The sequence below is a fragment of the Passer domesticus genome, chromosome 1 (assembly GCF_036417665.1).
Source record: "Passer domesticus isolate bPasDom1 chromosome 1, bPasDom1.hap1, whole genome shotgun sequence".
Classification (NCBI taxonomy): Eukaryota; Metazoa; Chordata; class Aves; order Passeriformes; family Passeridae; genus Passer; species Passer domesticus.
The window spans coordinates 123706872-123732478 of NC_087474.1; the positions used below are offsets into that span (position 1 = coordinate 123706872).

The 25607-nt window shown below is 38.0% G+C and overlaps 1 protein-coding gene across 5 annotated transcripts in view; it reads left to right on the forward strand.

Moving 5' to 3' along the window:
• Positions 1-25607, forward strand: part of UBXN2B (UBX domain protein 2B) — a 67651-nt gene that overhangs the window by 39915 nt on the left and 2129 nt on the right. For 3 of the 5 annotated variants that reach the window (XM_064387060.1, XM_064387074.1, XM_064387058.1), the window contains exons 4-9: positions 1259-1418; positions 2879-2956; positions 4290-4399; positions 4865-5002; positions 5131-5292; positions 7433-9085. In XM_064387060.1, coding sequence (XP_064243130.1) covers positions 1259-1418; positions 2879-2956; positions 4290-4399; positions 4865-5002; positions 5131-5292; positions 7433-7595 — 811 coding nt within the window. In that variant the 3' untranslated portion in view covers positions 7596-9085. Of the gene's footprint in view, positions 1-1258; positions 1419-2878; positions 2957-4289; positions 4400-4864; positions 5003-5130; positions 5293-6131; positions 6146-7390; positions 9086-25607 lie in introns of those variants that run through there. The other 2 variants (XM_064387080.1, XM_064387069.1) reach the window with 2 other exon arrangements.

Genomic DNA, 25607 nt, shown 5'->3' on the forward strand with positions numbered 1-25607 from the left:
ACTTGTACTCAAAAACTTTTTTGTTTTTCTGAATATCCTGAATTGTTCTGTATATCTAATGCTCAAATATTTGAGTACTTTCTTTCTTGAATACAAATTCTGATAAGAATTCCTGTTTCATATCCTTACCACTATAATTCTTTTAAATATAATAATTAAAGATTTTCCTTATAAATGGTAGTTTATAAGGGGTAATAAATACTGATTTATGTACAAGGGAGACATGTTACTTTGGTTGACAATTATGTGGCATGATAAAAATAGTATTATTGTAAAGTACCCTCATACCAAATATTCTCTTCTAGTAATTGTAAAATATGATGGAATCAACACATTGTGAAGGCATTGGTCTGAGAGACAGTTTCACATGGATTAATTGATTTGCCTTACCCCAAATGGTTAAATGTAAAAGCTGAGGGAAGTGCAGAGCAGTTATTAGTTATTAATGCTTCCTGTGATCAAAGGCAAAACAATCAGGTTTGCCAGATTTTGATTTTTTTACAGATTTTTTTACAGCATCTATTCCAATGATATTTAGAGATTGTAGTGCCTTTCTCAAGATAATTCTCGAAGGAATATCTTGATCTTCATCATCAAACAGATACAGTTTTGAACAGGATTATTTGTAGTTTAGCATTTTGTCTTCAAGTGCTAGTAATGGTGCTGTGAAGGAAAAAAACTCCACAAATTAGCTTTCACAACAGCTTCTGCAGGTTTTAAAATGCCTTGAAAGTTAATTATATTGATTAAAAAATTTCCATTTCTGATAATGTTGGGAATGGAAGTATGCTAGATCTTTGACTTAAAAAATCAAATTGTGGCAAACTGTGCTTGGAAAGCCTGAACAGTTTTATATTTGTTCTGCTAAGGTGGTGTTAGCTGTGACTTTATATTCTATCCAGTCCAGGCACAGTCCCATGCACAGGACACCCCTGAGGAAATCAGTCTTTCTGGGAGTGGGTGACAGTCATGTAAGATGCCCAGCTCCATCAGGACTATGTTCACTTAAAACTTATGGCTTGCCATCTGATCATTGGCATCTGTTCCAGAAGGCAGCTTGGTAATTTGTTAGTCAAGTGTCTTTAATATAATGCTACTGGGATTATTGAGAAGGTTGGAACCAAGGGAAACATTTATCAGAATGAAAAGGTTTTGTGCCAAAATTACCTCTTTGTTAATTTTTTTTCTTTAGATGGGAAGAGAAAAATTGTGCTTGTTATTTAAAGCATTGTTGCTTATTTGCATTACTATTCTAAAGATTTTATTCAGGTGACTCAGAATATAGAGGATTACAGATTTCTGGGGCTTCTAATAATCCAAGTAAAATTGTTGCTGAACTCTTCAAGGAAGCAAAAGAACATGGGGCTGTACCATTAGATGAAGCCTCGAGAGCATCTGGTGATTTCAGTAAAGCCAAGGTAAAAGTTAAGAAATGTGTTGATGTCTCTTTACATTCATGTCTCTGAAATTCACCAAATCACAGGAGAGCAAGTGTCTCTTTCTGTGATTTACAAATAGCAGATTTGCTCAAAACAGTTTTATATTGTCTGTTTTCAAACAGCTTGCTCTAGAAAATAAAGAGAAAGAACCTCATCATTTCAGAGGGAATAATTAGAAATCATCAGGAACTGGAATTATATGCTTTGTTTTTAATTACAATTGAATAAATAAGAAACCAGACTAAATTTGCATCCCAAATCTTACTTATAGAGTTGCTCCTACAGAGTTGTGGTCATCAGTTCAGTGTCCAGATGCAGGTTGGTGACAAGATGTCTGTAGAGGGACCAGTGCTGTTCTCTGTCTTTATCAGTAGCACAGACCGCGGGGTCAAGTGCACCCTCAGCAAGTCTGCAGGTGACACCAGGCTGAGTGTTGCAGATGAAGTGCCTGAGGCCTTGGATGCCAGAGGGATCTGGACAAGCTTAAGAAATGGGCTCATGGGAACCTCATGAAGTCAGCAATGCTAGATGCAGGATTCTGCATCATGACAACCCCCAGTATCAGGCTGGAGGATGAAAAGATTGAGAGCAATTCTGGGGCAGGACATGGGGATAGTGGTGGATGAAAAGCTGGACATGACCCAGCAATGTGCACTTACAGCCCAGAAAGCCAAACGTGTCCTGGGCTGCATCACAAGAAGCATGGGCACCAGGGTGAGGAAGGGGATGCTGCTCTTCTACTCTACTCTGGTGAGAGCACACCTGGAGTGATTGATCCAGCTCTGGGATCCACAGCACAAGAAGGACATGAACCTCTTAGAGCGAGTCCAGGGGAAAGCTGCAAAAATAATTGGAGGAATGGAGCATCTCTCCTTTGGGGAAAGGCTGAGAGAGTTGGGATTGTTCAGCCTGGAGAAGACCTTATTGCAGCCTTCTAGTACTTAAAAGGAGCCTATAAGAAAGATGGGGATAGACTTTTTAGCAGGCCCTGTTTTGGTAGAACAAGGGATAAAGGTTTTAAACTAAAAGAGGGTAGATTCACACTAGGTATAAGAGAGACATTTTTTTTACAGTAAGTCTGGTAAGACACTGAAACAGGTTGCTCAGGGAGGTGATGCATGCTCCATTCCTGGAAACATTCAAGTTTGTTACCTTTAAAGGTCTCTTCCAACCTGAAGTATTCTATCATTCTTATGTTTGGAAAAGTGTACAGAACAGAAGCTGAAACATGTCAAAAAGCTTTTTTTAGTTTGACTGTGGCTGCTAGATATAATTTTCCACTTAGAAAATACATGATAGAACAGTACTTGCTTTTTATCACAGAAGCAAGCTTGTAGATGGCTTTTTTCTTCCTTTTTTTTTTTTTTTGTGCCTAGGTAAGAATTTTAATAAACAGTTTTAGATAATTATTTTATAAGCTTTTATTTCTATTTTTTCAGTCATTTTCTGGTGGTGGATACAGATTGGGTGACTCATCACAAAAGCACTCTGAATACATATATGGAGAAAGTCAGGATGTAAGTAAAATTCATAGCAGAAAACAGAACCTCCAATGGAGGCCTGCTTAATCATGTTTGCAGCTTGAAATGCCAGTATTACTGAAACTATATTTATGAGGAGAAAATAATATCTAAATATTAGCTATGTCTTCAGTAGAAATTGTTGAAGTTTCCGAAGAGATGTTTACTAGATTCCCTTAAGGCCTCCATGATGGAACTGTCAGATGTTAATTACTTTGACATTCTTAGCACACCTCCCTGTCAGCTACTTTCCACTACGTGTTGTCCTGGATTCTCTTAGCTGTGCTAACATTTTAATGCTTTTAGAAATTGATTCTTCTTGTGGCTTGCAAGGCAGCCCATCTCAAACTGGAGGGCATGGATGTGTCCTAGGGAAGGTGAAGCAGCAGGCTTGAGGCCTTTCTTTCCTATCATTTAAAAAGCAGGATGTGAAGGAGACGGTGAGGAGAAAAGAAGTTCTCTGCACTTTGCTGTTTTTGTGGATGGCTAAAGCAAATTTTCAGCTTGTCTAGAAACAAATACTAAGGCCAAAGGATGTGGTCCTGGCTAGGGGGTGCTGTTGTGCCACACAAGGAGCCTTCTAGTCTCCAGCAAATCTTCTACTCCGAGTAACAGCCAGCTGTACCCAGCCAGAATCTTTTTGGAGTGGGCTTTCCATAATTGGGAGCATAAATAGTTTTCTAAGGGAAGGCCAGTTATACTGGCTGGGAAAGCCTAGTTTTGCTAGATGGCAAAGCGCTTAGAAGGAAGAGAGGATGCAGGTTTTGAAGCTGGAAGGCCCTGGCTGGACCTTTTATGTAGGATGTAGCAAAATAAGAAGGGAGCAAAGGAGGCTGGTTTCCAGGATTCTTAGCTTTTGAGCTGAATGGAGCTACTTTCAGCTTTGTTGGAGCTCAGCATGAAGTAATTTGAGGAAAATGTAGATTTTTCTGTAACTGATGTATCAACAGTAATTTGTAATTTTATGGGTTTATTTCTTAATTTCTCAATAAAAATGTTTACTGCTTTTGGAAATAATTGGAACATAGTGAAGATCACGACACCCTCACTGCATCATACTTTATGTCATGGATAGCAGATTAAGAGATTCTTTTTCCTGAGGTAGGAAAGTGGTCTAGAAGAAGAAAGTAGTCTGTAACTATTGGGTTTTTTCAAAAATAATCTAACAATGAAGTTACAGTGCAAGGTATTGTTCTTATTTTGTCATTTGCCTTCTTGTTTTGTGGTCTTGTACAAAATCTAGATCAAAATTTCTATAACTAGTCTGTGCAAAATTGTGCTGCCTTATTTGTCTTCCTTCACTTTTTTTTTAACTTGTTTTACTTCATAGGTTCAAATTTTGCTGAAACTGTGGAGGAATGGATTCAGTTTAGATGATGGCGAGTTGAGATCCTATTCAGATCCAACAAATGCTCAATTTCTTGAGTCAGTTAAAAGAGGGTAGGTTTAAATTACAACTTTTTGGAGGTATGTCAGTGAAGTGAAGAAAATCCTTTCTCCACACACTTATCAAAAGCTCCAGACTTCTTCTTTGCCTGAACCCATAAAATATAGTCTGTATTTGTCACCAGATGCATGGGACACTTAAAAATTTGCAATACTTTGGTTCTTTTGTTGCTTTAACTCTGAATGGTACTTGTTACAACAGCTTTTATATTCACAATTTTTTCCTAGCTCATTCTGTGATTCAGCTGTAGGTATATTCTAGGCTTTGACTGTTAGTTTACTGATTTTTTTTTATTTTAGGATGAAATCAATTCATATAACAATTGAATATGACTTTCAAAGTGTACATAATATTAATTTTGACTCCTACTGTGTGTGTAGTTTTTGGATGATTTCTTTTTGCAGTTCAGAATGTAATTGCAAGTGTAATTATTGTAATGTATTATTTTTGTAATTCAGGGAAATTCCTTTGGAACTGCAGCGACTTGTTCATGGTGGCCAGGTAAATTTGGATATGGAAGATCACCAAGAACAGGAATATGTGAAACCCAGACTGCGATTCAAAGCTTTCAGTGGCGAAGGGCAAAAGCTTGGAAGGTGAAGACAGCTAATCTGTTCTGTGCTCTGTATTCATATGCTGTTTCATTTCTATGTCTGAAAATTTCAGACTACTTTGTCATGGTACCATTAGTAACATCTGGTTTGGTTTTTTTTCAATCCTATAGCCTTACACCTGAAATAGTCAGCACACCTTCTTCCCCAGAGGAGGAGGAGAAATCCATTCTTAATGCACCTGTCCTGATTGATGATTCCATGCCAGCAACTAAAATTCAAATTAGATTAGCAGATGGAAGCCGGTTAATACAAAGATTTAACCAAACACACAGGTAAATTGATTCTGCATCAATGCAGGTAACGATAACTATTTGATAAGTTTGTGTTTTGTTGTTAAATGAGTCTCAGCAAGACATCAAAAAGGGGGAAATACCAGCCTTGCTGAAATGTATTGTTCTGTGTCATTTCATTACATGGATATATGATAAACTGACTATCAGAAATTCTGTACTTGGAAACACAATATATTTGATAACTGCAATTTCTGTTCAAGCTTTTATAACCAATGATGTTCTTTGTTTTTTTAAGGACATAGGACAAGCCTTAATTGTTCCCAGGACAACTGAAATCTGTATAGCCCCACCATGTAGTCATCCCAGCTCTGGGTCCTCCTTGGGAGGACCAGGTGGATGACTTTAGAAACACTGTGAAAGCACTTTATTGTAAAGTGTGGAATATAGTCTCAATTGGAATATAGTCTACACTATGGGCAGAGAAATCCTCTGGCCCATAATCAAGAATTTCAGCTTTCTGCCTTGTTATACTTAAGGTTGTGACAGAACATGACACAGGCTGTAAGTGTAGACTGCAGCCCATATGCAGAAGGGTATATAGACATTTCATGCTCATTTGAAATTTCAGCATGCGACTTGGACATAATACTGAGAGCTAACTTCTGTTTTGGATGGTCATCTTCTAAGAATTGACCTTGTGTGAACTTGATGGAGGTTTTAGATTTGTTAGTAGCTTTGCTTATTAGAGCTTGGCACTGGTTTTATTGATGTTGGGGCAGTGCCACAAACAGTGTTGGCCAACCCCATGAGGTTATGTTAGTGCAAGGTTCTGCAAAGCTCTGCTCTCCACTGCTGAGAGATTTTTGGCCAGAGGACAGAGATTTGGGCAGCAGTTCCACCCATGCTTTAGCGCTGTTAAAGCCAGCCTTAATTTGAAATCTGCACTATTGTGTTAGAACATGGCTGCAGCTTGAATCTGGACTTGGAAGTGGTGTACATGGACCCAATTCCATGTTAATATTGTTACATGGAGAGCTCATCTGTTTCCTTTTTTCTCCTGGCTCAGAATAAGGACAAAGTGTAGCTTTCTTTACTTGACAGTTTACATGGACCACAGTGCAGACATTCTAGCTGAGATACCAGTATGGAGGAGGATACAGCAGTATTTTTGGATAGTTTAGACCTGATAATGTATGCTGAGAGTGCAGGCCCAGATCCTTTCTTCTCAGCATCTGCTGAGAAGTGACTGATACAAACCATGGGGCTTGTTGGGAGCCTCTGTAGCCGAGTTGTGTGTTCTTCTGTTTGCATGGAGAGGTAGAAGTGGTAAACTTGCCAGTAACATCTGTAACAACCTAGATTGTGTTGACAGGAGATTGTTTAATTGTTATTAACTTTTTCTTGACTGTGAATCTTTATGATTATCTTTAGCAACTGATTTTGATCATATATAGGTAAAGTGCATTACTTATGTCAAAGGCCTTGAAGACTGATAGAAAGCAGAAACCACTGCTTGATTGGCTACAGTAAATTTGCCAGCTTATTAATTGCAAAAGATCTTCACAGATTTATTCTCAGCTTAATGTCTTAATAAAAAATCTCAAATTTCAGGATTTTATCTCTAAAATACTGTTTTTTGTCCATGTCTTAAAAATTAAATTATCCTTGTTATATTGTTTATGTGAGTGTTTTATTAACTGTTGTTAAGAAGTTCACTGCCAAGTGAAAATAGGGGAAAGCTCTTGCTACTGAAGTGCATTAATAATTCCTGTCTGCTTCCTCTTCCCTACGACTATATATTTTAAGATTTTCTTCCATTAATAATTTAATCTTTTTGGAATATACTAATTAACAATGAAACTTTTGACAGTGATATTGAGATTACTTCCTCTGTTTAGGTATCATTTGCAATATACTTCCATGTTAAAATTTTTCTTTCCGTTATTTGAGAAAACAAGCAACATTCACTATAATTTTTCTGGGGATTTTTTTTATGCATGAACCAAATAATTGTAAGCTACAATCATTAGTAATCTGGATCAAAGAGAAATATGAAATCTAGAACTTACCTAGTGCTTTAGTCTGCTTAATGGTTTTGTGTTCTCTGCTCATGTTAATGATCAGAGATGTATGTCAGATGGAATCATACAGAGTTTTCATGTCCATGTCCTTTCCACAGGATTAAGCATATTCGAGATTTCATTATCCAGTCCCGTCCAGCTTTTGCAACAACGGATTTTGTTCTTGTGACTACCTTTCCAAATAAAGAGTTAACAGATGAAAGCCTGACACTACAAGAAGCAGATATACTTAACACTGTGATTCTTCAGCAATTAAAGTGATCTTGTGATTGTTGTACAACATAGGGACCCTGCTGTACTGTCATACAATATGTTTCCAACAGATGAAAGAAAGAAGATATCAGTGTCTTTTTATTTCCTCTTTTCCAGGGATCATATTTTTGGATTTCATGTCTTCCAGCTATAACATATCTAACTTTTTTATTTTCATTTCTCAATATTATTCAGGTTATTTTCAGTGTTAAAATTAATGTTCTGTGTGTTAATATGTTTAAACCACAACTTATACTAAATGTGAAATGAGATAGGACTTTGTGACTCATTGTTTTGAGGGGGGTGGGGAGAGGAGCATTTTTCTGAAGGGGACAATGTCTTTCATAGAGTTGGTAAGATTTGCACTATGGAAATGTTCTATGCTGCATTGACAAACAGCCATTTGAAAACTTAGACTGTAGGTTATGTTTACCTTGAAAACGGTATTAATATTGAGATGTTCTTTTAATAGGTTTACAGATAATTAATGCCCTAATATAATTTTTGTACGTTCTATTTGTAGTGTTTCATGGTGTAGTATAATATTTATATTCTAGTTTTTATGTCATTTTCCTTGTATTGTTGCTCGTATGAGTGAATCAGTTCAGGAGATGCAAACCTCAGCTGTTGCACACTATAATAGAATGTTCTTATTTGTATTCTAGTTGTACTACTTGTGATGAAAACAAATATGAATTTTTTTCTTCTTGAAAGTTAGAGAAATGTGAGAGACCACTGTCATCTGGGGAACTGATGTGATTTACAGGAGGCCTCTGGTCATTATGAATCTGAGTATGCAGTTGGACCCTGTGCAACAGCGTGATTTCTTACACAAACAGTTACTTAACCCCAAACAAAAATACACTGAGGTGCACAAACACAGAACTGGACTAATTTTGTGCATGCAAGTGACAGCATAAATGTGTTAATTGGTCACATATTTTTGACCTGAATTTCAGTTGTTTATATTTGGAATTTTGGCCAAAGGTATTTTGTAGTATTCACTGGGGATTTGGTTGCGCAGCTTTCACTGTGCTTGTTTGGAAGCTGTATAATTAAACCCCTTAATCTTTGAAATGACATATTTTTTAAAAAAACTTGCCCCAACACTGCAGTAAGCAGGTAGGAGTCTTATGTTGGGGGAAACTGGCTGCTGTGCTTTAGTAGTATGCAGTTTTTTAGTATTTTTGGACTTAGATGAGTGGATCACACTCTGAAGAAGAATAGGTGGGCTGTATCTCTTGTACCAATATGTGCTAAAAATTGCTGTTTTCCATGTTTATTTTGTTCTGAAAATATCAATACTTGTTTATTTATGTTAAGGTTATAATTGCTTCGTATATTCTTACATTTTTACCTCAAAGTAGATATTTGACTGAGTAGATCTTAAACATGCAGTTGTATTTGAAGTATTTTGTTTTGCAGTCTGAATATCTGCATGATTTTAATTCATTTCATGTGCTAAGTAATTAAAGTTTTATGTTTAAGATCACAGACAAGACTTCTTGTGTTATTCCAAATTTATGTTGTGATAAAGTGGTGATTGTGTTGTGTGCAAATATTTAAGCCTAAACATAAGGGAGCTGTCATGTACTATGCATGTATTTTATATCCAACATACTAACAACTCTCTATATAAATGCAAGGCCAAAGTTCATGAGATTGATTTTGGGAAGTCTGTGGTTTGGCCATATTTAGGTTCAGAATATAGGTAAAGTTACATTGCTTATTACTTCTGAAGACCATTATTGATTAAGCAGTGATGTATGAAGAAAAGGGGTTAACTAAATTTTTTCCCTCTTATGTCAAAACCTACAACTACATATTATCACAGTCTCTTTGTTTCAAATACGTGTTAAATTTTAATGTGTAATGGCAGCTGAGAGTAACTGGGGGTCCCAGAAGTTGACATTATTTTGTCAAGCACTAAGAAAATGTATCAATCTTTATGTTTAAATATTTCACTGCTTTTCTGTACATGAAAACCTATAGAATCTTCTGTCTCATAATTTTATGTCATAGCTTTTATTATTATAAATTGTTACTTATAGCTAACATCTTGGCATTTTTGGCACAAAACTGTTCTTTGAGTGTAGACCTATGTGGATATGCCGTTAGGACTGGCTACAAGGGAGAAAGAACTTGGTAGAGCATGATCTTTCTCTCACAGTAAGGCTGCAAGGTTTGGGAGTTCCATTTAGTTTCCATTAAATACAGGTCCTATTACTTGCTTTTATAGACAGCCTATGAAAGGCTCAGGCTTCACCTCATCTTGACTTTCCTAGAAATTCTTTATTACAAAAGAGCCAAATAATCAAAACCTGCATGTTTTTCTTAAAGAAAACTGCTCGGTAATAATTTATTCTGGATAAACACAGCCTTGTTAGTTTTTGAGTTTTGTTGTTTGTTTGTTTTTTTCCCTCAGCAGTCCACTGAGATGTTTGCAAACATTCTGCTTTAATTAAACTACTGGACACACTTGTATAATTATCATACATTAGCAGTTATGCTGTTCTTGCTCTTTGGTGAAAATCTGTCCAATATTAAATGAAGCAAGGAAGAGCACACAAGTACTCTGAGGTGCTATTTGCTAGCTCCCTGCTTAGTTGCTTGCATGAAGTTACAGCTCCCGTGGTCTTTAAATTGTCTTACTCTGTGCAGGGAGAAGAGACAGAGATGCATCTCCCCCTTGCTCACACTGCTTAAAGCTGGCAGGCCTCAGAACTGGCATATGCTGTTCTCTGGGCAGGTGAGACAGCAGCAAGAGTCTGGGGTAAATGCTGAATCAATGGCATGCCAAAAGCAGTCAGATTCTGGCATTTCTGTAGGGTGGATATAATTGGAATGGGTTCCTGAAAACAATAAAAGTGGGGCTGCTTCTATTTAGCCTGGAAAGCTGTGGTCCTGGAATGGGGTTAGATGGAAACAGTGCAGCAGAACCATCTACACCTATTTGAGGTTTACAGAATTGACTTTGTGACTGGGAGATGATTTTAATCCCTGTGTTTGTTATTAGTGACTTTGATCAAGTTTGAGTTTATGGTGCTGGTTCTGCTTCTTAACGACCTCTCTTTTCAGAGAGCATTTCCATTGAATCTTTGGTCCCAAGTTAAATTTCTTATCTTAAAAAAACTCAAAACAGGTAGCTTACAAGGAAGAAAAGAGGGATGAGGTGATTTAAAGTGAGCAGATACTTCACAGGGAGGAAAGCATAATTCTAATTAGAAGCTTGTACAAAGCTGGAAATTCAATTCAGGTATTCTCAAAGAGAAATTCAAACACAATTTTCAATAGCTGAACTGGAATGAAGCCGGCTTAAGAATCAACTTTCTTTTTTGTGTTTTTGGTTTTTTGTTCATTTTATTTTATTTGGAGTTTTTTTTTGTTTGTTTAAATGTTATGCTGGCTTTCTGTAAGTTTTTTTTTAATTAAACCAAATTTATTTAGATTGGGTACTGATGTAAAACAAAGTAAAAAAAGATGGCTTAGTTTTTGAAAAGCAACTTGCTTTGCCTTTGTCTAGTCATAATTAATAAATTTGGATGTATGTTTCATATTCAAAGGGTTGGAGATGTTATGTATATCACTGTATGTATTCAAAATTTCCATTACAAGCCTCCCAAAAAAAGTCTGCTGAATATCAAAGAACTCAGATACTGGAACTCAACTTTTTACACTTAGTTGTAATTCTCCTTTAGTAATGGTCTTGTTCTGCCCATAATCAAAGAGCTCCCTGGCAGCACATCTGAAGGTTAAAGCAAAGAAACTAAGTTTAAAAACTTTTTCATCTCAAACTGAGAAATAGGGAGAGCTCTTTTCTGTTCACTGGGAGCTGTCTGCTCTGGAGTTAAATATGTGATCTACAAGCTGTGTGGTTTAACTCTTTTTCAGGTATATGAGAAGATAGATTTCTTATTCCACACTGCATTAAGATAAACCAAGAGAGAAATTCTTAACTATATTAAAAATAAATTTTAAAAAATGCTTCAGGGAATTATTCTGGAAGACCTACTATTTTGCATTTATAAACCTTTTTCAGTCCAAATTAATTTGATGAGATCCTAGACCATTTAAATACTAGCAAGCAAGAATTCACAAACGGGAATAACCATGAATAATTTTTCTAATCTGATGTTTCTAGCTGAAGTTTGAGTGGAAGGGACTGTTTATGCAGGGACATGAAATTGATATTTGTTTCATAGAATACTAGGTGCTGATATAAGAATTTTGATTGTTTTTTCTTTTTCTAGAATATACATTCATAGTGTTTACTAGCTCTAACTTTAACACTACCAAATAATTGCACTTTGAGGACAAATTAAATTTTCTGATTTCCAAATTAAATTTTTCTTTTCATGAACTTTTTTATGGCAATAGCTTTCTACTGTGTTTTGCACCAATGGAAACTTCGGTGCTTGCCTTGTATAAACCACAGACAAATTTCCTTTTCAGTGCAAAGAATTAATTTTTGTTTATCTTAAGGCTGTTCCTAATCAAATTACACTGAGTCATTATTAATCAAATGTTCACAATGTAAATGTCCTTACTGTCTCTCATGACAATTTAGTCTGTTTTAAACTAGATTTTGCCAACCAATACCTCAGCCTGAATGTGAAAGTGTAAGTACTAGTTTTTTTGAAAGCTTGCAGTTAATAGAGAAAAACATAGGTAACATATTTACTTCTATTTGCATTTGAATTCTTCTTAGCAAACTGATTCTTGGTATAAGAAATGAAGAAATTTTCAATAGAGAAGACTTTGTCTCTGAATGCAGAAAAGTGCTACCACTCTTTGTCCATAAATGAATATCTCAATACATGTTAATAGTAGTTTCCACTTATTTATTTCTCCCTTTTTTAGTATTGGTTCTCTTGTTTTGATGTTTTCCCATGTATGCTTTCACCTCTTTTAACTATAAAATTATATTCTGCATATTGTTATTAATGTGGGACTTCTTCCCATAGCAGCCCTCAAATCCTGTAGTCTTAAAGGAATTACTGAAAGTGGAGGAGGGAGCATATAGGATATAGGCAAATGGTTATGTCAAAAAGTTTTTTACTAAATTATTTGCTCCTGCTCTTGTAGTCCAGTAACTTGTTTCATTTTCTAAGGATAATTCCTGAAAACTATGTTTGATGGAAACAGACTCAGACCTTAAACCAGGTTGCAACTGCTTGGTAAACTTGGTCACTACACAAAAAATTGTAAGCCAGGATTTGCTTGTCTGGGTTTTGTGTGTTTGTAATAGTATCTCATGGCCCAAGTTAAGAAAGAAGCTTAGGTCACATATATGATAAGGATGTGGAATAAGTCATAGTGTCAGCAAATAAATAAATGTGAGAAAACTAGAACCTTGAAAGGATTTTGGAGGAACTTTGACTATTCATGTTTCTTCTCTAACCTGCACTGATCCCTTCCACACAGACCTGTTCTTTTATTTACTCATCTCAACATTATTTTGTGCCTGTATAGAAAGTCTCTTTAAATTCTGTCTTCCTATGTAATTCCTATTGGCCTGCCTGTAAGCACACATGAGAATAATGAACTTCATGTTCAATGCTTTCGTCCCAGGTTTTTTTTAGGCTGGTTTCATATCTCTCAACATGACTGCAATTCTGAAAAATAGTGGCTGCCTGGTTGGCAATCTTCAGGTCCTACTGCAATAAAACTTCGAAACAATAAAAAATCAGATTAATGACTGTTATTGTTCCCATCAACTGTAGCTTCTATTGCTTTGACTGATATCTAGTATCAGAACATGTCAACCTGGCAAGGTCTGTTTGCCTTCGCTGTCTCTGTGGGTGTTATTACCCAACCGACTGCGCAAGCAGAGAAGGTAGAGCTGACCCAAAGTCAGTGATTTCCAAATGGCCTTTACTCATAGTCAAGGCCACCAACAAACACGCGCTTAATTTTATGAGTTTTCTTAGAACAGTAGCATATCCAAGCTCAGAGAATGCTTCTGGCTTTGTAAAAGCACAGTAACAACTTATTAAGTGCTGTTAAAATAGTGAGATGTGTTTATTATTTAGAAAGCTACATTCAGCTAATAGACTTGCTAAGAAGATGATCAGAGGGATAGAGCGCCTCTCCTCCAAGGAAAGACACAGAGAACTGGGATTGTTAAGCCTGGAAAAGAGAAGGCTTTGGGGTGAGCTCATTGCAGCCTTCCAATACCCAAAGGGAGCCTCCAGAAATGATGGAGAGGGATTCATTATAAGAGCAGATAGTGACAGGATGTGGCGAATGGCTTCAAATGGAAGATAGGTTTAGACTGCATAGTAGAAGAAGTCAGAAGAAATTAGAGCATTATCTGCGAGAGAGGTGAGGCACAGGAACAGGCTGCCCAGAGAAGTTGTGGGTGCCCCACATTCCTGGAAGTGGTCAAGGGCAGGTTGGATCGGGACTTACAGAAGCTGCCCCTGCCCGTGGCAGGTGATTTGGAATCTAGGTGATTTTTAAGCTCTCTTCCAACCTATACCCCTCCATGATTCCATGATACTCTTAGATGAACAAATCAGTCTCTTCCCTGTAGAGTAACAATGTGATAGTCAATAATATGGATTTTTGTAATATATTCACAAAACTTGAGGTTCTGTAGCATTGTTACAGAAAACTTGTTCACAGTTATAAGGATATTTAATTCCTGCAACACAGAGTTTAAAACCCCATAACTATACAATTATGGTCCTGGCAAATGACTAGGAGGAGGTTCTTTCTCCTCTCTTTATCTTCACATTCTGAAGGAGGAGTAGATTATAATTCATATCAGGTATTTCTCCTAGAAAAGCTTCAACAGATGTGAGTGACAATGAAAGACACTGCTTTCTTACTCCAGCTATCTTAGCATCCACAGAGCTTTCAGCTTCCCATGAAGGCGGCTGCACATCTCTGATAAATGTCATTCCTTCTTTTTCTATTCTTGCCTTCTTAAACACCTGGCACTGAAACTGAGGGAGTCTTCTGATAACAAAGTTTCCTTCTGTACTGTCAGGATCTCATCTATTATGTTGCACCTCATCCATTTTATTTGGTCTTCTGCATCTAATGTATCTGCTTGAGTAATGAGGTGTTTCAGTGGCTGATCATGTTAGTTTGTATTCCAAGGATAGTTCTTCTTTCTGAGAAATATATTTTTGTCCATATTTAAGAAATTATTTGGAAGAAAAATATTAAAACAGAAGAAAACAACTCTTCCTCAGCTCAGTAATGAAAGATTGCCACTTTTCATGCAAACATCACTGATGGATTCTGCTGTTTACACTCTGCACTTCTTCCCCCCCCCCCCCCCCATAGCTAAGCTAAATTTTTCATATCAAATTCTTTGATTATCTTTTGACTTTTTTGACCAAGTGGACAATTATCATGTTTAACTTAAGTTTAGGGAACTTTGGCAGTATTACCATCCCAGTTTTACCCCTGTAATGTGGTTTTAGCCATTATTGCAGCTGATCTGTCAACCCGTGACATGCTAAAAACTGCATAGTTCAACCTGGGACAACTTCCCCTTTCTATTGTTTTTCTTTTATTTTTTTCTTGTTGCTCTGTATTCTAAAGCAGAACAGATGAAATTGTTGTAGAAGTCAGCAGAATTTGTTCTTATCCTGTGATCCAATGAGTTTTATAGATAAGGAAGTTAAAAGGCAAACAAAACAAAGACAATCTTGAGCAGCAAGTGACTTCTTATGACCTTCCTCTGAACACTGCATCAGAGGTTAAACAAGGCCAAGTGCAGGGTCCCGCAACTGCGTCAGGGCAACCCTTGGTATCAGCACAGGCTGGAGGATGAAAGCATTGGGGGCAGCTCTGTGGGGAAGGACTTGTGGGGAGCTGGTGGTTGAAAAGCTAGGCATGATCCAGCAATGTGCATTCACAGCCCAGAAACCCAAATATATCTTGGGCTGCATCAAAAGAAGACGTGATTCTGCCCCTCCACTCTGCTTTTATGAAACCTCACCTGGAAGTGCTGTGTCCAGCTCTGGGGTCCCCAGCACAGGAATGAGGAGTGAGTGCAAAGGGCCACAAAAAAGTAAAGAGAGAACACTTCACCTATGAAGGCAGTCTGAGAGAGTTGGGGTTGTTCAGCCTGGAGAAGATAAGGGTCCAGGAAGACCTTCTTACAGGCTTTCAGTACTTAAAGGGGACCTGTATGAAAGATGGGGACAGATTTTTTTAGCAGGGCCTGTTACAATAAAACAAGGGTAAAGTTTTTAAACTAAAAGAGGAGACTAGAGATGAAGACATTTTTTTATGGTCTGGGTGGTGAGACACCAGAACTGGATGCCCAGAGAAGTGGTAAATGCCCCATTCCTGGAAACATTCAAGGTCAGGCTGGACTGGGCTCTGATGTAGTTGAATATGTCCCAGCTCATTGCAGAGGGGGGGTCTGGACTAGATAATTTTCCAAGGTCCTTTCCAACCCAAACTGTTCTGAGTCTATGGATTGCCTGGCAGAGAAAAAAAACAGATGTGATGCACATGTCAAATGGAAAGATAAAGGTGTGTGGACCTATTGGGACCACTGTCACCAGAGACAACTCTTTGAAGAAGGATTTCTTTCCTTTTATTTCACAAATGTTGGGAATAGGCACTAAGAAAGGGAATGGTTGCAAAGACTAAAACATAATCTTTGCTCTTAGAATCATGACTTTATGAACTTTTTAAATATGACTTAGTTTTTTATTGTATACTAGTGAGATTTAGGGTAGAATTCTTACCAAGAAGTATTTTCCAGTTTTCTTCTCTTTTCCTTAGAATTATTTATTTGAATTATATGATTAATGAATGTAATTTCTTTCAGAGTTGGGGAGGGGAAGTAACAATGGAAGTAGATTTGACATGCATCAATGAGCTGAGCAAGACAGGATTTTTTTACTTTCTGTTTTGTACCTTCTGGGATTTTTTTACCTTCTAAGACTGTTTTCTTTTGCTCTCTGCATGAGCAAGTAAATTAATAAAATTCTCATGCAGCAAAAAATGTAACTGTGTAGAAGCATATAAAAATAATAGAAAACTTAAAATGTAGTATTATAAGGTATCAGTCAGTGACTTTGATTTGTGATTAGGCATTTGGGAACAGGTCTTTTCTGTTATGTTTTAAAATAGAAAACCAAGATGCAGTACTGCACCTGAATATTTATTGTAAATGTTTTGTGCAACATGCATCTCACCAACTGCTTTGTGCCTTATGGCTGTGACAGTCATGAGACACTGCATACTAAAATTTAATGTCAGCAGAGAGAAATATCTCTCTGGTTTGATGGATCTGTATTTGTGCATACAGCAATAGATAGAAAATATTTTTTGGAATCTGCTCAGATACATCTCTTCTGTTCATTCAAGTTAATAGAAATATACAAAGTCACTTTCTGTACTTATTCCAAATGTTATTGAGGAGAATTTGAAGAGCATGATTTCTTGATCACCACAATGATTTCTTTTCCTGTGGTGAAAGTTTTAGATTAAGTTCCTTCTGATATTGACAAGAAAGGAAGCAAACCAGTGCTAAGTGTCTTTGGGAACTTTTACTGTATAAGAACTCCAAAGAATTGGATGGTAAATATTTTCAAAAGCAAATGCTGTATGAGTTCTTTATAGATTTCAATACATGAGTTCCTGGTAGGAGAAAGTTAACAATTCTATGGGTAAAATTGAAAAGAAGTTTTAGTTACTAGGGAAGCTATGAAAATAATTAATTCCAGAAAGAATTGGATGATAGCCATTTAGGAGATTTGGCCTAAGTCAAGCATGTCAGAGTTTTCAGCAAACCAAAACATTGTGACAGCCAGTATAGGTCAAATTAAATAAAATCATATGCTTTCCATCTTTTAATTTTTTAACTGGAAGTAATTTTGAAATGAAAGCTTTTTAAATGGAAGAAAACCAGGAATGTGTCATTTTGAATACAATGGAAGGAAAGAATTAATTTTCTTATTTTCAATTGAAATTTGTATTTCAGGAAATATGAACCCTGTATAGCTGCTTTGAGTGATTACAATTTGCATTTTTCCCTCAGAAGTTGTTGGCCAAACTATTTTTCAGATCAGTGCAATCTTGACTCACCTAATTAATGCAAAAATTACATTATACAATTCCTGAACCAAAAACACTGTATCTCCAGGACCTCCTTTCAGAATGTAATCAATCAAAATCTCCAGGGCAGTTTTATTATTAACATTCTCAATAGCTATTGTTCCTGTTGAAATAAAAATTTGCTTTTGAAAACTGATGACCAAAACTGAATTCAGAGGCTTGCATTTCTTTGATGGTCCTCAAAATTCTGAGAATAGGATTCAGTTCAAAGATTAGGGCACTTAAATGTACGTATCTACTTGTGAACATTTATGCATGAGCAAAATGCCCAGCTCCCATTCTGTTCAGTAGAGGTTTAGGGCTTGATCAGGCAGCTATCCCACAGCCAGATGCCTGGAGCTTTCCAGTTTCTGAAGACACCATGAGGTCAACAGACTCAACACCTGGCTTTTGGGACTGTAACTCTGTACGAAGGGAGCCCAGAGATACTGGGTTACTACAGGGTATTTCAGATGTCTCTACTTCCTGTGTGGGGACAAATGAGTCAAACCCCTTGTGAGTGCCATCATCTCAATTTAGAGATTTATTTGGTTTACCCTAAAGTAACACCACATTGGCAGCTGCTGGTTCAGCTGCCTGCCTGTGCTGGCCAGATCTCCACCATCTGTGTGAGTTTTGAAATTTAATTCACATTTCATAACCTGTGAACTGACTCTTACTTTGGGTGTCTGTCACTCTTAAAACAGGACTATAAATATTTTTTAATCTTATTTTCCTGTAGTCTTTGGTGGCACAAACTTAATATTTTTCAGACTACAGTGTAGTTTCATATGTGCCACCCATTATTTCCCTTTCTTTCTCATATTCTCACCACATACTCATTACATATTCTTATCATGTACTCATTGCAAAAATCACTATTACACTGAAATTGGGAACTAGAAATGAAGTCTCTTAGGTCATGAAAAAAATTGCCTGAAAAATATTAGAATTATTCCCCAGATAAGCACAAGAAGCAGTAAAAGCCTGTATTCCTTTAGCTACCTCTTGTTATCCAGCATATTTTTGACACAACATAAATTGTAATAGTGGTTCTGTGGTGCTGGTGATGGCTGCATGTGTGTCTTATTTGTCAGGCTCCAGATACATTATACTCTGTATGGCTTCAGTGGCAGTCCTCTGCACAAGGTTCAAGGCTGATTGATGGTACACTTTGATGTACTGATCTTTAGCAATAGCTGTAGTAGTGGAACACCTTAATAAACGCTGTTCGAGGCCAGTTTCAAGGCTGGACATTATCACCTAATTACTTTGATCAGAGTGGTGGCAAATATTTGCATAGTACATACATGTGGATTCAGCCTGTTGTATTTTATTTACAGAGTAACTTTTTGGAAAAGGGTCTGTCTGAGGTCTACTCTGGAAATTGAGATTCACGGTTTCCACAGAACCATGCCCTTGCAGATCTCTTCTCCTCATCTTCTGAGTCCATCCTATTGTATCTCCTCAGAGCCATCTTGTCATACCCTCTCTTAACCTTTTGTTCCTCCCTAAACATTATTACCCAATGCAAACTTATTTCTGTGCTGTTCATGTTCTGTTCCTTTCTTGCTTCACAGCTTGCTGAATGATTAAAAAAATCATATTGTGGAGCACTGCTTTGAAGTGTCATTCTGGCTCCCCATCAACTGAATTTATACCTGCTTCACTCAAGTGATGCTGCTTCACAATGTCTTTACTTGGCTCAAGACCCAAAATCAGTATCCCATCCTCACTCCCCCTTGGTCACCCATCAGCAATCTCTGTCACTGTCCATGCACTCCTTCAAATGTTAACTTGCCTTCTGCATAGCTGCTGATAAGATATAGCCTCCCATAGCCGTTCTCCTAAAAAAACATTCACCCAAGTGTTTCCTCCTTGTACTGCAGTAATTTTCCAATGCTGACCTCTCCTCTCCTGCTACATCCATTGGTATTTTTACCACAAAGGACATTTATTTGTGCTGTAATCCCTCCTCCATTGCTACCTTATCCTGAATTCTTTATAGTACCAAATATAAACTTATTTTTTGCTTCCAAGGAGATTTGTACCTTAATAATCATGTCTCTGTCATCTGGTATTAGCTGCCTAGTTCTAGTGGTTTAGATCTGACCAGATCAAGATGCTTTGGTGTCAGTGATATATGTGACCTTCACTGACCTCTTGGTCTCTTCAGACCACTAGTTGTCATTCTGGCAATGCTGCCTCATTCATTCCTTGCCCTCTTCCATATGGATGGTTTCACCTTGTGTTTTCCTTAGATTGTGACATCCCTGGGAGAAGCATGCTCTGTGTTTGTACAATTCTTATAGCAAGTCCTTACATGTGTAAAAATAATATTAGTAATAAATAATGATGGTAAAACTATTCTTAGCAGTGAAGGCTGATGAATAGGCAAGTAATTTTTGCTACCATTTAGCTTGAGAAATAATTCATGGGGCAAGATGGTGCTGGCCTTCATCTCTCACATCTGCTCTGCCTGTTCCAGGAACTTCAGCAGGGAGCTGGGTCCTCTGAATTGCAGCCAGGCAACTTTCTTCTGGCTCTGCAGTGCCTTCACTGGGCACCTCATCTGCAGACACCTCTGCAGTGTGGTGTATGACTTATATCTGCATCCAGCACCCCTATTCTCTGGCTATGGTTTCTGCAAATTCACAGGATTGTTAAATCAATGGATTTTAAGGACAGTCCTCTTACTGTAATCTCTTTCTAGGCACAGGAGAATCTCTTCTAAGTCCAGACACAGAACTTCAATGGACAACAGTTCTTCTGGTCTGTTTAGCCAAGTTTGTTGTGTCTAAATAATACATGTAAGAAGTTAATGTACCAAGAGTAGTATGAGACACAGTGAACACAACTCATGTAATTGCATCATCAGTGACTCTCCCTGTTGTTTTTAACATCAGCTTTTAATTCTTATAAGGATATTATTCCTTGTTCCAAGTTCTTACATTGAAGAAATAAAATAGCCATGAAATTCTCCATTCAATGTGGAGAAGGTATTTTTAGAAAGTGCCCCCTTAACTATTTACCATTCCAACGTTTTGCTTACTTGGGCAGAGCAGTCGAGCTGAAATGTTACATAAAGCAGAGAAGTCTTTCCCTCAGCCTAAGGAGCAATTATCATTAAAGAAGAGCAGAGCTGAGGTCACTGCAGGTCATCAAGACCCAGTTCCCCTCTCGCCTGCTGATTCAACCCCTGGGACAATGTTCCTGTACTTCAAACCAGACATGCAAGCTGCAGCAAGGGGGGAACAGAGCTTTTTGCAGGCACAAAATGTTCGTATCTGCCTCCAACTCCCTTGCAGGATCTGGCTTACCTTCAGGGTCCAGGTGTCCATATGGAACACAGGCTGGGATGAGGTGGGGTCTGGCACTGTCCTCTCTCCAAACCCAGTGAGAAGAGAGTCCCAGGGCAGGTGGCAGAGCCACAGGCACATCCCGGGGCAGACAGCAGGGACTGACTCTGTGCTCCTGCTGGCCAGCATTCTGCACAGGGTGCTTACCTGCAGCTAACACGAAGAGGGAGGCTTCCAAAAGCCCTCCAGAACCCAACAGAAAACCAGCTGGTTTTTTCAAACCTGCTGAGCACCTCTGAGAGCAAGTCTCTTCCTCAGGAACCTTGCCCAAATCCCAAGCATCCCGAGGAAGCTCTGCTTGTTCTTGTCCTGGGTAAAGGGGAGCTCATTCCATACCTAGGGTGAAGTGACTTCTAGCTTGACTTTTTCCAGCTTATGGTATTTAGAATTCTTCCTCTGGGTGTTTTTATGTTTCAAGTCAGCAATTACCAGGGGCCTTTTTCAATCCTTTTCCAACTGATGGTTATAAGGATGTTACTGAGAAATAATTACATGACCAGTCACACTAAAGAGTTCTTGAAACAAGAGAGATTCAGCCAGCCAAGGTCTTTCAAAATTTCTATGGGATCCTGCTAGCTGATGAGACAAATTTTAGTAATTACTGTTATCTTTAAAAAGATAATTGAAACCCACAGGATCTTATTTATAGGTGATTTAAGTATAAAAAACTTCTCATTTGAAAAATCTATGGCTCTTTAGTGAATTGTTCTGAAGTGACCTCTCTCTCCCTTCATGACTCATGGGTCACTGAAGATCATTTGATTTTAAATGTGTCTCCCACAGAGTTATCTGTCTTGGCAGAAAACAAATTAAAGTAAATAAGAGTTAGCAAGCTGGGTGTTTACACTGATAGCACTCCTGTTAATAGTATGTAACCTTTTTATTATTTAATTCTAAGGTTATTAGGAGGCAATCACTGCTTTTGCCACCAAAACCCCTGTATGCAGCCAAACAATTATGATCAAGCCTCATCTGTATGTTCTTTAACTGTGTGGAGCTGGTGTAAATGAGAGGAGTTAATAGAACCATAGAATCATAGAATAATTTGGGTTGGAAGGTCATCTAGTCCAATTCCCTGCAATGAGCAGGAGCATCAGAAGATCATGGTCCAATCTCCAGCCTGTTGACTTTCAGATATAGCATGTTGTGCAGTTCAAAAATGGCAAATACCTATTTATGGTGCCACAGGTCTCTGTTTAGACCAAGGTGATGAACAAATTGAAGCACACTATCATCAGCTAAGCAAAATATATTTTATGCTTTCAGAAAAATTATCCCATGATTTTTCCTCTTTTTGCTTCCTCTTTTATTTCATCAGAAACTTGCATAAGAGGTCTCATAATAGAAATACCAATTTATCCTGATATTCCTACAGTAAGATACAAAAAAAATTGAAGAAGGGTTTAAAAATCTATGCTCAAAACCACTGTTGACATGTTGAAGAGTGGGTGCCTGAACTCAGCTCTGTTACAACAGTTGTGGCCAGCATGGTTTCAGAATTGTAAAACTGCCTTGTTTGCTGACATGGTGTCATGTTTCATTAGTAAAGTCACCATGTCGCTTCCAAGATCTCCATGATCAGTAAAGATTTCTTTTAGCTTGAAAAAACTCTAGAACATTTTCACTGTCTAGGTTCAATCTGTTCACCCAAAATGCTCACCCTCCTTCTGCTGGATTATGAGCCATGTGGTCTCACTCAGCCGGCTGTGCCTTGCTCCTAATCCCCAAATTACTGTCCAGAGGCATCGGACCAGTCCAATGTCCAGCTCATCTGGGTCCAAAAAAGTCTGAACATTTAATCTACCTGGTGTGCCTAGTCTGTGTTACGCTTACGTGCTCCTCAAGAGTCATCCCTCGCTCTTACTCACCCTATACAGGACAACCACAAGCATAGAGTTGTCCCCTGGGGGTGTTGGGGAGACTGAACTCACTAACTTCCTCAGGGACTGCAATCTGAAATTGAAATTGAATCTCCTCTCAACTAAGAGAACACTTTGGCTGTAAGGGCACTGTCAGGGAGTCATGCAAATCATCCTGTTGAGTCTGTTGGTTTTTTTGGGTTTTTTTGGGGGTTTTTTTTGGGTTTTTTGGGGTTTTTTTTGGTTGTTTTTTGGTTGGTTTTTTTTTTTTTTTTTTTTTTTGGGAAAGCACACGACAAATTCCCTGAGAAAAATGCCTGAGCTATCCTAATGGTTAGGGTGCCCACCCGGAAGCTGAGATTGTGGCTCCTCTTCTGCCCGTACCTCTTCATGCATTTAAAATAAGTATATAATGTGAAATACTCACACAGCCCACAGTAGAGGCTGCCTGCTTGCTACCAGTCTGGATCTGCCCAATATATTTCTAATTGCTCTTATGGCTTTAGTATTTTTTTCTTTATTTTCCTGTCTTTATACAAGTCCTGCTTTTAGGAGAGGCAGCAGAAAGGATTGTCCTGGTATAACCTTGCAGTGTTTGTGACCCTGGCAAGGCAGATGAGTATTGATTGCTGAAGTATTTGATTACATTAGCTGAGGCATAGTGCCACAGACCTTGTACTTTCTTTTCTCCCTTCACCTGCATCACTGCAACCCCATTAACAGGGGTTTAACTGAGGTTAGAAAACTAGCAGCTATAGCAGTAAACAAAAATACTTGCATATAGAGCAATATGTGGAATCATACTTAGGGGTTTATACTGGGTCTTTTCATCTGCATAACATGAGGTCCATATGAAAAAGAAGAGGTCCCTGCAGACATGCTTTATCACCCTCAGGCTACAGGAGTCCAGAGCTCAGCAGAAAGGGCTGGTTGCCTCTGTTCTATACACTGCATATCAATCAGTTATGGGGGTCTGGTGGTTAATCTGGTGGTTAATCTGGTTATGTGGTCCAGCATCCATGGCAAGCTGCTACCCTAGCAATAGGGGACTGGCCCAGGCTGAGTGGTGAGGACCATGGTGCCACAGGAGTTTGGGCAGGAGTGCTCGAGCCACCCTTGCAGGGCCCTGTTTGGTGACAGTGCTGGTTTCCACCACTTTGTGATTCTACACTCCAGTCGGTATTTTCTTCACAGTGTTCAGAACTGGACTTTAATCTGTGGGGTGATCCTCAGGTGTTTTTCCATGAGTTCTCTACTGTCAGTATTCCTTGGTGTGTGAGCCAGCTCAGGCAGGACACAGGAGCAACCACAACAGTATGGATGAAATGGAAAGAAAATTTGGTTTTGTTGAAACCAAACCATGAGTTTTCTAGCTTTAACCCTTCTGATTCTCTCCCTGATCCTACTGCTGGGGGAGTGAATGACTGGCTGTTTGGTGCTTGGTTGTTGTTTGGGTTTAAATCATGATGCCAGTGGGGATATTCCCAAAGCAGTACCCAGGCAGAGGCACACAGGCAGGGATGCAGGCACCATGGAGCTCTCTGAGTGCTAGGGGATCACCAAACCTTCCCTTTTTCCTCTTTATTGGGGATTCATGCAGGTGTAGTTTACTACCATTTGGTTGTTCTCACAGCAGGACAGAAATCTCACCCAAGCTCAGCAGGATACCTCTAAATCTATCCCAGGACTATGTTACCTGAACACAGGTGTTGTCCAGCACATGAGGCTAAACAACAACTGGTATGATGTATGTATGTGGGTTTTGACACCTCAGCTTGCAAGCCAATTGACCATTTTCACAATATTCCTCACCAATCTTCCATTATTCTCCCACTTGGGAAGCTGAAAGTCAAATCAGCTTGAGGAGCTACTGAATACTTCAATTTTTCATTGGCCAAAGGAACTCACAAGAACCCCTTAAACCACAGCCAGAAAAGTCTGGAGCAGTTGGTTTGAAGGAGACAATGGGATATAAAAGAAGCATAATTTTTGAAGCAACCTAGAATTAGTTTAGCAGTTGTCTTATCTTTTTTCTGTTGTTGTAATTCCATGTTGAATTCCTTTTCATCAAGGAAGTGTATTTTTCTTAAAATATTGCATAGCCTTGCTGCCCTCAAAATCTGCTGTTTCAAGCAGAATTTATTTAAGAAAGAAGGAGCAGATATTTCAGTGATAAAAACATGAGCCAGGACGCATGTCAGGTTTGCATTCACTCTCAAATTTAGCTTACATTGAATATGTTATAATTTATATGAATCATACAAAATATAATTGGCAGAAGTGTGAAAACAAGCTGTACTGGATACTACCCTTACCAAGAGAACCAAAGTAATAATTCAACCGCCCCTTGCATTACACATAATTGTTTAATATTATACATGGTGCAAGAAATCTGTGTTCCCTGTTCTCCTTTGAAAATGCAAAATGATTAAATAAAATTACAAAGACAACACACAGATAATAAATGTGTGTTGCACACAAAATTAAGTGTTATACACATGCTCACAATTTTTTATTAATCTTTGAATATTTAGTGTGGTGGATAGTGAGAAGAAAAAAGAATAGCTAATTTAAAGTAATTGTAGAATTCAATAAAAAAATCCTTATTTAGTAATAGTCCTATCAGCTAAGCCGCATATCTTGCCAGAATGTGAAATTTGAAAATATCAAATAGTCCTGTATCTCGTCTCACAAGGCTTACTTTTGAGTTAAGGACAAAACTATTTTCCTGC